Source organism: Pistacia vera, unplaced genomic scaffold, assembly GCF_008641045.1.
Source record: "Pistacia vera cultivar Batoury unplaced genomic scaffold, PisVer_v2 Contig570, whole genome shotgun sequence".
Lineage (NCBI taxonomy): Eukaryota > Viridiplantae > Streptophyta > Magnoliopsida > Sapindales > Anacardiaceae > Pistacia > Pistacia vera.
Genome location: NW_022196413.1, coordinates 2234086 through 2250950, shown reverse-complemented (window position 1 = coordinate 2250950; position 16865 = coordinate 2234086). Strand labels below are relative to the sequence as shown.

Here is a 16865-nt window from a genome sequence, read left to right as displayed (position 1 = left end):
CTTTAAAAGAGATTTAGGTTAATGGCATAGTACTGTTGGCTTGGGTCTTTGACTCTTGTGTCACTACAAGAAAAATGGTTTTCAACATCTAGCAAAATTAGACACTGATAGTAAAATTTAGACGTTAAATGTCTTGCACGTCTAAATTTTGTAGTCGCCATGCAGTGAGCGAGTCGTCGTCTACTATACGAGAGTGGTAGAAACTAGAATTTTTGTTCCAATGAGGAAAGGAGGTCGACTATGAGGGTTTGCACAAATGAGTGAAATAGCGGGTAAGCAAAAGTTTTAGGGAAAAAATTGTGGGAATAGTTAATGAAAATGGTTGGGAAAAGTTTTAGGCAATTTGTTTTTTGTTTTTTGTCTTTTATATACCTAATCTTTGACAGTTAAAAACTGTTAAGGATTGAGACTACAACAGTCAAGAACAAGATTTGTAAAATTTATTTTTAACCAATTCCTTGGCAAGAATCATCCAAAACGGTCAAGAATTATTTCAAATTCTTGACAGTTCATAAACTGTCAATAATTAAAATTCTTGACATTTTTTTAGAATAGTCAAGAAAATCTGTGAACTCATTCTGTCAAGGAAGTGAGTTTTTCTAGTAGTGAGTTGAATCACACTTAAATCAAAAACCCAAATAAAAAAGAGATCGAAAGAACAAACCCACAAAACAGTTTTAAAAAAAAAAAAAAAACCCAAAAGATACACAAAAATAAATGTATAGAAAATAAAATCGAAGATACCTTAGTTGAAGAAATCGATGAATATGAAATCGTCTCGAACGAGTGTCCATAAATGAAAAAACTTAAATACCCAATTGAGAAAATAAATAGATATTATCAAACACCATTCGTTTATTAGTAACAATAAACGAATTTAAAGCACTTATTACAATTATAATAGCCATTGTAATGTCAGATGAAAGAGAAGATAAAAATAAAATCACCCATTACAAAGTTAAAGCCACCCATTTAGGAACGTTACTAACAACAGATGCTTAAACAAATTAAAGCAAATGTTGTGAAGAAACGGATTGAAAATCAAACAATAAAATCGAAATATATACCATCTGTAAAAGAATGAGATTTGACATAAAAATAAAAAGAAGTTACCTTTAATGGAGTAATGTAGGCGGTAAAAGTAGAATCAAGGAGATGGTAAAGTGAAGAGGGAAATTGGATACAGAGGAGTGCGTGGAGAAGAAGAGGACTCGAGTAAGAATAGGGAAATTGGGGTATTAGGGATTTGGTTTTAAGTTTGGGTTTATATAGGATGGGTCTAGTAATTGTTTCTAAAAACAAAGGCATTTATTCATTTGATTAGTTATTTGTAGCAACCAGATTTAGTCACCATTTGTAACTTTCATGTTTTGTAAACCATCAATAACAACTAATATTTTAGTAGTTGCCACTGTCAAATTTCTGATTTGCAAGCTTTTTGTAGCTAATTGATTTTGGTTACTAGTAGTATATATCATTTTTAATAAACAATATTTAGTGGCTAACATTTTGGTTGCGAAAAAAATCTTATTAACAATTATAACTTTAGTTGCCAAAATAACATACCCAAAATTTCAATTTATTTTAAGCAGGAGCATGGGGCGCCCAAACTGCAAAATTTACCATACATTTGGCAACTAAAATCTTAGTTGCCAAAAGAAGATAATTTACAACTAACTAATTAGTTACGCAAAAATAATTTTAGTCACAAATTAAAATATTATTTTTTCATTTTATCAGGAAAGCTCGGGCCAAAAAAATTCATCAACTTTTAGCGACTAAATACATTTTAGTTCCTATACATGAGTTTTTGCAATTATTTGTAATATGCACAAAATAATTAGTTGCCAAATGTACCCTAGGCCCTTTTAATTATTGTCACAAGCTTGGATATTTCGGTAATTATATTATTTTGTAATTAATAAAAATAGTTACAAATTAATTAATAGGTATTTGCATCTAATTTAGCAACTATTCAATAGTTGCAAATAATTGTTTTCTATAGCCATAATTTTAGTTGCGGAATCTCTTGTTGTAGTCGCCAATTGTGTTTGCGCAAAAATTGGCAATTAAATAAATTAGTCACTAATGTGAATTTTGGGTAACAAATCAAATTAGTCGCAGAATATTAATTTTAGACGCCAAAGGTGAGAATAAATAAGCCCTATAATTTTATTCCCCTTTGGTCGACTGATTAGAATTTAGTTACTAAATATGAGGTATCTAGAACTATTTTAAACTAATTACAAAAAAATTGGTTGCAAAAAACTTTTTCTTGTAGTGTGTATCCCTTTCTTGGGTAAAAAATGTAACAGATATTAAATATCATCCTAACTTTGTTTGAAAGAGATATTACAACTTAGAAGCTTTGTTCAACAGTTGTTGGTGTGTTCTCTTCTCCGCTAACTTTTACTGACATTCAAACTTACATCGTTTTCTAACTTAGTCATGTCAAGTAAGAATTATATACAAATTTTAATATGACCTCTAAATTACAAAATTTCCTTTTTCGTCCATGAATGCACCAGATGATGAGGTATTGTATGCTAAAGATGATCTTGCTTTTTTTGGAAGAGATTGTATGTCGTAAATGCCCTAGTGTTGGCTTGAGGTCATTCCTCTTGATCAATTAATTATGCACCAGATGATCAGGTATTGTATGCTTATGGCCCAGCGTTAGTTTGAAGTATTTCCTCTTAGATATTCCTTTTCCCTTGGTCAATTAATGCATCAATGCTAAATTTCATCATGCTTTTTCTTTTTATAAAAAAAAAAAAAAAAAAAAAAAAAAAAAAAAAAAAAGATTGCTTGAGTTCTCTCCTCTTGTATATTATTTTCCTCTTGGGCAAGCAATGCATAGTGACAGTGGTACAATAGCTTTTAAATATCAACTGATTTCTTCAACATCTTCCCCAGCTTTTAGCACCAGTTGAGCCTTTCATTTCTTTTACAGTTGTTAAACATCATCTGGCATCTTAGGCACCCATTACTCAAAGAGGCAAGTCTGTTAATTTATTATTTTAAAGTTGTTATGATTCTTGTTTCTAAATCGACTGCTAGATTCATTGTAGATCAATTTCGAGCCGAGAAATCACGCACAATATGCCTACATCAGGAAGGAAAGAAAATGTTGAGATTGTGATTTCACCACCTTCTGAAGAAAGGGCTGGTAAGTTTTACGTTGCAATGAATGGTCGATGTGTTATTTTTTGGGTTAATTTCAACAACCACCCATAGCTTTTTGAAAAGTATCATCCAGAATAAGAATTTGAATCTATTATCCAAAACCACCCGTATGGATAATTTTATTATCAAGTACGTTTATACCCATGATAAATTAATAAAATAACATCTATACCCTTAATCAATTTGAAGTGATAGTTGCATGGATTTGACTATTATATGCGTATTTGTTCTGAGATTTTTGGCTTATAAAAAGGCCGAAAATGTTAAATTTCTTTTCCCCCTTAATCTCTTCTGTTGCTACATTATCAAGTTACAAGTGAGAGAGGGTAAAAAATGAATATCAAATTTTGGCTGTTAATTTAACAAATTTCTCTTTATATTCGAAGCTCACTCTCTAGATGAGAAAGATTTTTGTACTTCTTATTGTTTTAATACAATCAGCCAGTAAGGGTATATGCATCACAATTTTGCTTTGTTATTTTCTAATTATATTGCAACATGATTCAAAGAAAACGTTTTCATCATCATGAAATGATTATGTGTGAGACTAATTAGCAAATTTGACTTATTTTTCTTCTTCTCTTGAGATAATAGTTAAAAAAGAATGGTCATTATTGTGCCATTCTTGAATATTATATTGATAGACATCCTTTTCTTTTGTTTTATATATATATATATATATATATATATATGATATCTTTACCTATAAGTGTGGGAATCACTTATTGCATCCCTTTTTTATAAATTCATGTATTGGCCTCTTTTTCTCAAGTAAATAAAGTATTCTATTTCATTAGATTAAACTTAATATAATTTTGTGCAGAAACTTGTTCTCGTTTCAACTTGACAGAAATTAAAACTCGAAATAGGCACTTGGAATTGTACCTAGCTGCACTGAAAGGTGATTGGGACACAGCTAAAATAATTTACAAGGAAGATAGAATTGATTTAACAGTTAAGCTATCAAAGCAAGGGGACACTGCTCTCCATATTGCAGTTGCTGCACAGCGCACTAGTTTTGTGAAAAAGTTGGTTGAACAAATGAAAAAAGAGGATTTAGCCATAAAAAATAATGCTGGCAACTCGGCCTTTTTAATCGCAGCTGCGTCCCATAGTGTTGAAATTGTGAAGGCCATCATGGAGAAGAATGAAGACATTGTAAAGATTAGAGGAGGCAATGATATGTTACCGCTTCACGCGGCAGCTCAAACGGGAGACAAAGAGATCGTAGAACACCTTTATGAAACCATGGATCGAGATGGGTTAGTAAATGATAACGATAGCTTCGAATTGCTTGTGCGTCTGATAAACCATGGTTTGTATGGTAAGTCTTATTATTTATATGCGCTTGAGGTTTCTTCTTCCTTACTGAAAAGCTTTAAAATAAATTTTTTCTCAAATTTATATTTTTTATAATAATTAAATCATCAATTATCTATTAATCCTTAAGTTTTATTTTATGCTTAGTTTTTTTTTAAAGATCAATAATACCAATAATACGTTATTTATGTCTTTTAAGGCAATTAAATAATTAATACTAGGGGTGTTTGGTTCCAGGTACCCTGCACTTTTTGAAGGAACCGGAACGGACGGTTCCTTGAAATTTGGAACCAGAACCAGAACCGACGGTTCCAGTTCCTAGGTACCCAGAACCAGAACCTGTAACAACGGTTCTGGTTCCAGTTCTGGGTACCCTATAAAATTCATGACCCCCCAAAAATTTTTAAAATAACAAAAAAACCCTTAAAACTTACAAATACCCCCCACCTGGCAGTTGTTAACAAAAATAAAATTACAAATTATAAATTCAAAATTACAAACTCCATTACTTTGTAAAGGTAGATTCTCAAAAGGCAAACCAACTTACTTTAAATGTTATGAAATATAAATATAAATGTATTCACATTACTTTTTCTACAAAAGTTTTTATTAAGCCCCCTAATCTTTAATTTTATTTTATATTAGTCTCGGTTCCTGGTTCCTGGTTCCAGTTTCGGTTCCTAACTATAGAAACCGGAACCGGAACCGTACAGTAACGGTTCCAAACATTTGGAACCGGAACCTACCCATTGACGACTGGTTCTGGGTAGGAACCGGAACCAAACCCAGGGTACCTGCCGGTTCCGGTTCCAACCGGTTCTTTTGAACACCCCTAATTAATACTACTATTTTAAATATATGAATTGCATAACTTAGTCAAAAGAAAGGAAAAAAAAAAAACTAATTTGGAGTAAAAAATGTAAGGATTGTTTTGGTTACTACTCACATAAAAGTAAACTAAAGGGGTCTATATTGTTAAAATATATAGTAGAAGGGACCTATATATAGCTTATGATGTTGATGATTGTTTTCAAGATGTTGCGCTTGATTTGGTGGAGAAGCACCCAGATTTAGCTACTAAACGTGGTAAAAATGAGGAGACAGCATTGCACTACTTGGCTCGAATGCCCGTACCGACACCTACTTTCTCCGGTGGCCCAGTTAGACGATGGAAAAGATTAGTGATCTACACTTGTTAGTTCTCTCTCATCATTAATTTACACCTTGGACATTCCTTATATATATATACTACATTAAATTTCCAAATATATACTATTTAACATGTTCAAAATTTTCCCTTTCAAACAATGAAATTTTTTAAAATTTTCTTTTATAGGATTAGAAAACTGTACTCTTTAAATCTTAATGGTGCTTTCATGTTTTAATTAAGTAGTTAAGGAAGCGATAAGGACTATGCAACGGATGAAGGAGACTATGCAACGGATGAAGGAGAGGGAGGAACAGAGGAATATGCTGGGCTTCAGGCATCGAAAGAAGAAGAGGGAGAAACAGTGGAGGGAATCAATGAGCTTGACGGCCCAAATGGATAAGCAGATATCTCGCTCGTCTTGTGGGTATTTGTTTTTCAAATTTGGTTTATCATTAAGAACCTTGAAAAAAAAAAAAAAACCACAATTTTTTAATACATTGATATACTAATTTTTTTTTTTTTTGTCTTCTAATATCCTTAACATGTGTCATAATACGTGTTAAAACAATCCTTCAAAATTTGTACCTAAAATATGGAGATACACTATCTTTTAAGTGAGTCATTAAGAAAATAAAATCAAACTTGTTATTTTATTTTGTATACTAAATAGTGATTAATACTCTTGGATAATCTTCTGTTGGAAGTCGATTTGTTTAATGTAGTTGCTTAATTATGTGATAATTAATTACCAGTTCCTCAATTTTTCTGTGAACTAATGTTGGCTTAAATAAACTTGATGTTTCAGTAGGTGCAGAGACTCCTCAAGCTTCTATTGAACTAATAGACTGTCTTTGGAAACAAGTTATGCTTTTGGATGACTCCCAGATTTTAAATATTATTAGAAAACCCTGGCCGCTAACATTCGAAGCTGCAAAACAAGGAAACCTTGCGTTTCTAAACATAATTTTGGGCGCATATCCTGATCTCGTATTTGAAGTTGACGAAACCATTACAGCATATTTCATTTTGCCGTTATGTATCGTCAGCTTAACATTTTCAATATCATATATGACATAGGTTCATTTAAGGATTTGTTAGTACAGAAGACAGATAAAAAAAGGAACAACATCTTGCATTTGGCCGCAAAGATTCCAGGAAAATATAGGCACCACACGGAATCAGGTAAAGCAGCCGTCCAACTGAAAGAGGAGTTGTTATGGTTCAAGGTGCACACTCCAATCCCTTGTTTAAATATTCTTTTTTTTTTTTTTTTTTTTACTTCTATTAATAGATTTTGTGTAATTAACTGTAGAAAGTGAAGGAAATTTTGCATCCATGGGATGCTGAAGCTAAAAATAAAAAAGGGAAAACTGCCAGAGCTTTATTTATTGAACAGCACCAAGTGCTGAGGGATAAAGCTGAGAAATGGATTAAGGAGATGGTAAGCGCATGCCTTATGGGGGCAAAAATTATTGCCACCGTGGTTTTTGCCGCAGCTTTCACAGTACCAGGTGGCACCAAAGAAGAAACAGGGTCTCCGAATTTAGTTCGAAGAGCTTCCTTCATACTTTTTGGAATATCAGATGCTATAGCATTACTATTATCCTGTTTCTCCGTACTAAAGTTTTTATCCGTTATCTATTCCCGATATGAAGAAGAAGATTTCATTTTACACTTGCTTTATGATTTGAAAGTGGGATTAAGCTTATTTGTATCATCAGTAGGTGCAATGATGGTAGTGTTTTGTGCAACTATGTTCATTGTCTTCCAACATGGGATGCTATGGGTTCCTGTTCTTATAACGACAATGGCTGTTTTCGCATGCTTCGTGTACTGTGAGAGATTACTGAGGGCCATTGTAGATGTACCGCATCCTGCCACAGCATCTGGAAGTCCATTTAAGGAAGAGAAATAACTCACAATATTAGAAAAAGAATTGAACAGTATTATTTAAAAATGAGTGTTTTTGGCTTTGTCTCTCATTATTCACTTATTTACATCAATGGAATATAATAAATGATTAGTTCGTTTTTGTGGTGTTATTTATTTTTTTATCGTTAGTGTTTTGAATGTGCAAGTTATGTGTTTGTTATTTTTCATCGTCTGATTATAAAAGTTGAGTGGTTTATTTTTATAAATTTCAAATATCTTACAACTAGTGTTTGTTATTATATAATTTTATATTTGTATGTTTTAAACAATTTTAAGTATTCAAATAAAGAAAATCATGGTGGCATTAGCGCTTCTTTTTTTATTGTGTCCCTCTTCCTAGTAAAACTAAATAAAGATACTATGTTATTACATTGTTTATATAACATTTAAAATTTTATTATAACAAAAAAAAGTTAAAATAACTAAATTAATTAGATTCTTAAAAAAATTGATTTGCAATTTGATCTTATAATTGTTGCATGAACACTTGATTCGTTAGCCCAAAGAAGTTGCTTGCATTTTGATGTTTGATTTTGATATGCAACCATAATAAATGAAGAAGATTTAGCATATATGTATATAAAGAGTAAACGAAATCTTCCCACTTGAGGTTTAACAAAATGGCAAGTTGATACCCTTGGTTTCATTTATTTCAGATTTCTACCCTTAAAATAACACCGTTAATTTGATAGTGATGGGGTTGGCTTATGAGCAGTAGTTGGGTGAGGACTTTAATCAAGTAGTTTATGGGCACTAATTTGAGCTTTGATTTCCGGGATTGATGTATGGGCCAAAATTGTCTTAGGCCTTATCAGGCCTAAGCATGAAACATCTACAACGTGGCCCAAGGCCTGGCCCAATTCCGGTTAAACCCAAGCCAAAATCCATATTATGGGCCAGCCCATCTCATCAACCAGACAATTAACAAGTGAGATTCTCAAAACATTAAGGCTTTGCCACCAATTAGGCCTCATCACCAATCCACTTGGACCTAGGCCCATCGATCCAGGATCATTCCAAGAACCCAAAGTTCTACTTAAACCCTACTTCATCCACCTCCTATTTTGATCTACATCTTAATTCATCTAAGATCCTGACTCTACGAAGGTAAGTAAATCAAGTCTTTTCTATTTATTGGAAATCAACTATCAGGGACTCATAGTCCTACTAAGATTCGAAGATCTTATATGCACTATATTAGCAGAGGTCTTGCCTCTCATTAAGCATCAAATATCAATACCACCTACTTGCTCCCAAAGTTCTTGCTCCTAAGAACTAAACACCTTTGCAGTAGTTCTAGTTTCTGACTAAGATTTTGGTAACCCTTCTTTCCCTTAACAATTACTAAATAGCTTTTTTTAGACTTGTTGACTTGAGCTCGAAGTACCTATGGCAGACACTACCCTGGTGTTTCCCGTGAGCTTCACACTTGTTTCTTTGTGTGTGCAGGTTCTGTAGATCATTAGTGGCATCAACCTCACAGGATCAATCATTCTTTGTAACTGTAGATTTTTACGTCTATAATTGGAGAGTCGCCAATGGCCAAAAAACACATCACAACAATCATATGATGGTGGATAAGTTGGTGGTGAAGTCTAGAGATGTCGGTTGTACCCAAATCAATCAGAAAAAGCTTGAGAAGTAACCTAATCTCACAAAGTGGCAAGAATGGAGGTGGTTGGAAACTGTGAGTGTGGTCTTGCTATGGGTTTCGTAGAGGCGGTTGTGGGAAGTCCAATGGTGGTCTCAGAAGTGATTTTGGACTTTGGAATCAACTGAAAAAGCCAAAAACAGTCGACTTAGACACTACTAACATGAGCCTGCCTCTTGCCAAAAAAAGCATCGACGTACTTTAACGTGCTAACATGTGCTGTGCTAAAGTGTATATGCATTTTAGCAAACGGTGTTACTTTAAGGGTAAAAATCTAGAATAAATTAAATTAGAGATATTAACTTGCCATTTCGTTAAACCTTAGGTGGTAACATGTCGTTCACTCATATATATATAATAAAACCTCAATATAGTGATACTCTGTAAGGAATAACCTCTATATAGTCATAAAAAATTTCAGTCCCAACTTGGGATAGTTATAAATAAGAATAAACTTTTCCATATTGTAATAAGTTATAATTTTTCTAATTCTCGTCTTAAGAAAGTTACCTTCATATAGTAATAATTATATGTATATTGCAAAAACAGAAAAAAAAAAAAAAATTTGCATTAGAAAAAAGTTGGTGATTTGGAAGCCAATACATTCAGTAAATATACAAAGATGATTACATGAATGAAGAAACCATCGTCATAATTTTCGAGGCTTCTGAATATATCAGTGGTCGTATGATTTTCTCATCCATTTCAGCTTCCCCTTTTAATGAGAAGGAATATAACATCTTTTGTTTTTCCAAATTTGCTCTGCATTCCTTCAGGTTATGTTAATTAAGATGATGAGATTCTTTTTTATTCAACAAATTCAGCAGTTAAAACATCTTAACTCAACTATATGCATTTTGCCTTCACGTGTTATGGTTGATCTAAAGCATTAGACCAATATAATGATGTTAAAGAAATATTTTTTTTCTCTACATGATAAATCCAAACTAATCAATTACAATCTAAAATTGCGGTTCCTTCTTCTAATTCAAGGGAGACTTGTATTTGCTTCCTACGTTTTGTTTCAAAACATGAAGTTTAGATCGCAGGAGCTTTACCATATTATCTAGGAAGGTATACAACCAGTGTCACTGTCCTTTCCAAGTAAGTGTATCCAGGCTTCATTTTACACATCCAAAATTAATAAACCGGTTATAATAAGTTACATATTTTTCAATTCTGGAAAAGATCCATCACGCGTTTAAGTCTTGACTTTTGAGTGCATGCATGCCAAGTTCTCTAAGTTATATCTCTTTCTCGTTACTTTCCTTTTCTGCTTGACTGACTTTCAATATTCTATAAACTCTCATAGCATGTCCATGCTCATTTACTTTATTCAGAAAATCAACTGAGAATAGTTTTGCATACGTTTCATCATGTACTGTTCTCTCCAAGGTAATTCTTTTTCTTTTCTTGCTTCATTTAACCATAGCTCAATGATACAATATTCCATCATCATTAACTTTATGTTACTATAATTTCTTTCACGTTATTATTATTTATTACTAAAATTTTATTATATGTTTGTGCAAAATTTATTTCCAGCTATTAGTTTTAACATGAAATTTTGTTAGTTAAGCTAAATTCATAGTTGGGATTTTAGGCTTTGCTTCTGAGCTGATAACTAACAATTGAAGGTAATTTACATGCCCAGAACCATTCAGTTACATAATCTACTTTGTCTAATGGTTTCTTTTGTGCTGTCTCAAACTACTGAACTTGACCATAAGTAGAAAATGAAAATAGTTTCTTATTAAGTACAAATACATGCATATAGTATACTTCTATTAATCCATTTGCTATAACGTCTTGATGCATTTTTCCATCAAACCCATTTTTGAACCAGATAATTTTCAATTTTGAATCCCGCTAAATAGCACGGCAATAGGGTTTCTATTACCATTTGATCTATTGATAGACTCTAATTTGAATGACTTTTTTCCTAAAATTGACAAGTATGGTTCTTCAAATTACAAATAGTACAAGAAATTATTGTTGAATTTGTCAATAATTTCACAAATCTTACTATATACTATATTCGCACGCTCTTACTTTGGGTTTTGGCACTTTCTCTACTAGTTGAAGGGGATGATGATAAACAACCTTCCATCATCACGTACGATCCCAATTCCCAAAAGGGCCTTTCCATTCAACATGTTTTTCCAGCAATCAAATCTGTTGTGATTTCCACCAAATCTTCTGGGGAGGATGATACAAGCATAGCAATATGCTTTGATGTTGGCATAACTCCAAAAGTCATATATTACTATGTAAGTTTCCCACAATGTCTTAGTCATGGGCAGTTTTTGGTGTGTTAACATTTATTTATATGCCAAAAAGTGAACTTAGGTATTTTCTGTAACTTGGTACTCGTGTTGTTCCTAAAGCTTTTGAAAGGGGAGGTGGAAAGGAATCGCTTTACTGCTTATGTTTCCTTGCATCTTGCAACGCTTAAAGGTGACTGGGAATATACAAAAGCATTTTTTATGTTGAATCCACAAGCAGTGTCTGCTAGAATAACTAGGAATCGGGAAACTGCTCTTCACATTGTTGTTGGAGCTAGACATACTAATATACTATATTTGTTCAGGAGCTTGTGAACATTATGACACCTAATGACCTAGCACTGCAGAATAATGTTGGGAAAAAGATCTGTGTTTTGCTATTGCATCTGGAATAAAAAAGATGTGATGGTTAATAAGAACAAAAAGTTGCCATCAATTCGAGGTAGTGAGGGAGCAACACCATTGTGTATGGTTGCTTTGTAAGGCCAGAGAGAAATAGTCTGGTATCTTTATTCTGTTACTGTTGAGTGAAGCTTTAAACGATGTCGCATTGCACTAGCCTATACGTTGCCGTTTTGGGGTAATTTTAAATGACAAATCTCATCCATTGAATCCAACTTAATCTAATGGTGAAAAGCAATCCAGGGAGTCAACCTGTATAAAGTTGAGTTTCAAGGAAAGTAAACAGTAGATGAATTCACTCTCTCTCGCGTTCTTCAACTTTGCTAGGGTTTTTAGTTTAGCTCTCTTCAAATTGTGTAATCAAGTCACAATTGGTGGTAATTGTGGGTAGAAGAAATAGGTTGTTCTTTTGGTAGAGACACTTTGTATAGGCTGTCTTGTTATTGCGATTATGGGTTGTTTTAAAGGTTTTTATGCGAGTGAGAGATTTGGGTTATGGTGTTCCTTGGTTTGTAATTTGTAAAGAACTTGATCCTTATATTGTAGTGAGCCCCAAATACTTGGAGCTGAACGTGGACGTAGTTTATTCCATTAGGATAAACGAACCACGGTAAAATCTTGTGTGTTCTTGATTTTCTTTCTTAGTTGATTCATGTTGTGTGTGTGTTAGGTGTGTTTGATCATGAAATCGATTAGGTTTGAGTTTGATTAAAACCTAATAGTGGTATCAGAGCTAACATTAGGTTTTTCGGTCTGTCTTGACTGTTTGTGAAACCTAGGGTTTATACAATTGGGGGTTTCTTGATAATCGGTCAAATTAGTATCCCAAGGCTTGAGAAACCCTAGATGATCCAGTCAATTTCTTTGAATTGGTTCGAATTCAATCCTAAATTTTTTTAGGATTTCCTGTGTCAACCTTGAATCCAAACATTAACCCTTCACTATGACTGAAATCACCAAATTCAATGGGAAAATTGATTTCAACAGTTTAAAGAAAAAGATGAAGGATTTATGATCACATAATAAGGTAGCCTTGGCTCTAGAGAATGATATAACCAAATAGTTAGAGGAGAAACTGAAAAAGAAAGCAGAGTTGGATGAGGAGGTGTACAACATGATCATTATAAACCTCTCCGGCAACATCCTGAGAAAGGTAGACGGTTATGAAATTCCAACTGCTGTATAGGGTAAACTCGAATCCCTTTATGCTTTATAGTGTGCTCCTAACTTAGCTTACTTAAAAGGTGTTCTGTTTGCATATACAATGGATATCTCTAGGACCGTTGATGAAAATCTTGACGAGTTCTTGAAAATGACCAAAGTGTTAAAGGGTACATATCAAGAACTCTGGGACTCTAGCCTAGTTCTGATCTTGCTAAATTCCTTAACCGAAGAGTACTAGTTTGTAGACAATGCCCTTCAATACACTGGTACTATCCCAAGCGTGGACTTAATAGTCTTAGGACTAAAAGCTAGAGAATTAGAGCTTAAGGTACAAAGAAGAACCGATAATAATCTGTTTATTAAGGGAAAAGGTGAATTAAGCAAATTAGGCAATGTTGTCCTATCTGATAATGGCCCTAGGAATAAGAAAAGTGGAAAGATGAACCGTAAAACCAAAGGAGAAACCAGGAAGTGTTTTTTTTGTAATAAAACTGGTCATTTAAAAAAGAATTGTTATGCCCGGCTTAAGAAACAGAAACAAGGGAACACTGAAAACAACCTAGCAACCTCTAAGTCTAATATTGAAGAATCTGAAGTCTTAACTGTGTCCAAAACTGATAGTATAAATAACTGGGTAATGGATTTTGGGTGCTTATTTCATATGAGCCCCAATAAAGAATGGTTTTAGGACTTAGAGGAGAATAGGTTAGAAACAGTGTATATGGGTAACAACAATGCTTGTAAAGTCCAGGGAATAGGTAATATAACCCTAAGACTAGACATTGGTAAAATTGTCAAGCTGACTAAAGTAAGGTACATTCCAGAATTAAAAAGAAACTTAATTTCATTAGGTTCTTTAGATGAATCTAGATGCTGTTACAAAGCTGTAAATGGGTGCCTTATTGTTTATAAGAATAACAGTGTATTGCTTAAGGGGGTAAAAAGGAATGGACTTTATATCCTGTATGGAAATTACTACTCTAGTTGTTTAAACTCTGTATTGTTTTCTACTAACCTGAATGCTACAGAGAAATGGCACCTAAGGCTGGGCCACATGAGCCAAAAGGGCCTTGACATCCTGCACAAGCAGGGCCTATTTGGTAGGGATCCCATTGAATTCCTTGAGTTTTGTGAGACATGTATCATGGGCAAGCAACACATGCTGAGTTTCCAAAGGAGAACTCACCTGGCTGCCAATTGTTTAGAGTATTTGCATGTTGACTTGTGGGGACTTGGGAGGGTAAAATCACATGGGGGCAGTAGCTATTTTCTATCCATAGTAGATGACTACGATACGAAAGTGCGAGTTTTCCTACTTAGGACTAAGGATGAAGGCTTAAGTAAGTTTAAGAGTTGGAAGGTTCTTGTAGAGAACCAAACTGACAAAAAGGTTAAAACTCTTAGGACTGACAATGGTTTAGAGTTCTGTAACCTGGAATTTGACTCCTATTGCACTGAACAAGGTATCTTAAGACATATAACAGTTAGGAAAACCCTTCAGCAGAATGGGGTTGCTAAAAGAATGAATATAACTCTCTTAGAGAAGGTTAGATGCCTTCTCTTTACATCCTACCTACCAAAGTCTTTTTGGGGAAAAGCTCTTAACACTGTTGCCTACCTTATTAACAGAAGCCCCTCAAGTGCTATCAGTTTCATGTGCCCTGAGGAAAAATGGTGTAATAGAAAACCTAGCCTAGGACGTTTGAGGACCTTTGAATGTGCTGCTTATGTTTACATCAGTGAAAGGAAGTTAGAGTCTAAGTCCCTTAGGTGTGTTTCCTTAGGTTATCAAAAGGGAACCAAAGGGTATAGGCTTTAGGAAAGGAGTGCTCCTATGGTTAGGATAATAATCAGTAGGGATGTAATTTTTAATGAGAATGTATTTCCTTTCAAAACTATTAACTCTTATGCAAGTTCAACTAGCAGTCACCCTATGAATCAGGATCAACTTGAGATAGTCCAAATTGAGGTGAAGCCTGCTGTACCTCAACTTGACTTGGAGCAACTGGAAGCTAGAACCAATGGATCAGACTTGGACCATGAGTTAGAAGAGGAACATACTGTAGAAACTGATGAACCCCATCCTAACCCTTTAGCATAATACCAACTGGCCAGGGATAGAAGCAGAAGAGAAATCAGGCCACCAATAAGATACTCCTATGCTGATCTCATCTACATAGTCCTAGTGGCTGGGGCACAAGTGTAAAGGACAGTACCAGACTACTATGATAAAGCAGTCAGATCCAAAGACAGAGAAAAATGGCAAGTTGCAATGAAGAGATGTTGTCCCTAAAGATAAATGGAACCTGGTCTTTGGTTCCTAATCCCAAAGACTAGAAATTGATTGAATGCAAGTGGTTATTTAAGCTTAAAGAAGCTATAAACTCTTCTGACCCTCTTGGGTATAAGGTTAGGTTGATAGCCAAAGGCTACACACAATGAGAGGGAATAGATTTCAATGAAATTTTCTCCCCTGTTGTGAAATACAAGACCGTTAGGATCATGTTAGCCATAGTTGCCCATAAGGATTTAGAATTAGAACAACTTGATGTTAAGACTACATTCTTGCATTGGAACTTAGAAGAAAGGATTTACATGAGACAACACATTGGTTTTGTAGATTTGTAGATAGGAACCTACCCAATCATATATGCCTTCTTCATAAATCATTATATGGACTGAAATAGTCCCCTAGGCAGTGGTATAAGCATTTTGATGCATTCATTCTTAGCATTGGCTTCAATAAAAGTAAATATGATAGTTGTTTTTACTATGCTCTCTCTAATGACATGCCTTTACTTTTGCTACTATATGTCAATGACATGTTTTCAATTTGCAACTCTAAGCTTAGGATAGAAGAGCTAAAGAAAAGATTAAACTTTGAATTTGATATGAAGGATTTAGGATGAGCAAAACGGATTTTAGGCATCGTCATAGATAGAAATAGAAATAACCATAAGCTAAAAGTCCATCAGAAGTCTTACTTGTAAAAGTTATTGTCTAAATTTGGCATGGCAGGATCCAAAATAGTGATTGTACCCTTGGCTGGACATTTGATGTTAAGTAAATCACAATGCCCCAAAACTGATGCTGATTTAATTAAAATGGAAAACATCCCTTATGCAAATGTAATTGGGTCAGTCATGTATGTCATGATAAGCACCAGACCAGACATTTCCTTTGCAATTTCCCTAAGTAGATTCATGTCAAACCCTGGCTTTGAACATTGGCTTGCTCTTAAATGGCTGCTTAGATACATTAATAGTTCTTTGCATGTTGGCTTGGAATATGGAAAAAGATATGACTCACTTGATCTTGTAGGTTTTGTAGATTTTGATTTTGCAAGTGACAAAGATTCAAGAAAATATACCACTACATACTTGTTCACCTTGGAAGGAAACTATGTAAGCTGGAAGTCCCAACTTCAGCCAATCGTTGCTCTGTCCACAACTGAGGCAGAGTATGTGGCTGTGACAGATGTTTTCAAAGAAGCTCTCTGGCTTCAAGGGCTATTGTCAGAAGTTAAGCTACTTGAGGGTGCAGTCACTGTCTATTTAGACAGCCAAAGTGCCATACATTTGAGCAAGAATCCTATCTACTATGAAAGGACCAAACATGTTGATGTCAAATACCATTTTGTGAGGGAGCTGGTGGATAAAGGGGTGATCAATCTGAAAAAGGTGTCAATAGAGGACAACCCTCCAGATATAGGAACAAAGGTGGGCTCTCCAGCCAAGTTCAAGCACTGCTTGAACCTGCAGCATATTAAGTGAGC

At 34.2% G+C, this 16865-nt stretch overlaps 3 protein-coding genes across 3 annotated transcripts; all 3 read left to right on the top strand.

The window, feature by feature from the left end:
• The first annotated feature begins 2925 nt into the window (after positions 1-2925).
• Positions 2926-6492, top strand: LOC116108969. Its single transcript, XM_031395205.1, has 6 exons — positions 2926-2998; positions 3072-3169; positions 4010-4510; positions 5542-5700; positions 5900-6080; positions 6465-6492. Exons 2-6 carry the CDS (start codon positions 3103-3105, stop codon positions 6490-6492), a joined length of 936 nt encoding a protein of 311 aa, XP_031251065.1. The 5' UTR covers positions 2926-2998; positions 3072-3102.
• A 48-nt stretch (positions 6493-6540) lies between these two features.
• On the top strand, positions 6541-7607 carry LOC116108885 (ankyrin repeat-containing protein NPR4-like). The gene is made up of 2 exons (XM_031395123.1): positions 6541-6882; positions 6969-7607. The coding sequence occupies exons 1-2, from the start codon at positions 6691-6693 to the stop codon at positions 7569-7571; spliced, it is 795 nt and encodes a 264-aa protein (XP_031250983.1). The 5' UTR covers positions 6541-6690; the 3' UTR covers positions 7572-7607.
• An 8587-nt stretch (positions 7608-16194) lies between these two features.
• Positions 16195-16863, top strand: LOC116108968 (secreted RxLR effector protein 161-like). Its single transcript, XM_031395204.1, has one exon. It carries the CDS (start codon positions 16195-16197, stop codon positions 16861-16863), a length of 669 nt encoding a protein of 222 aa, XP_031251064.1.
• Positions 16864-16865: the final 2 nt, after the last annotated feature.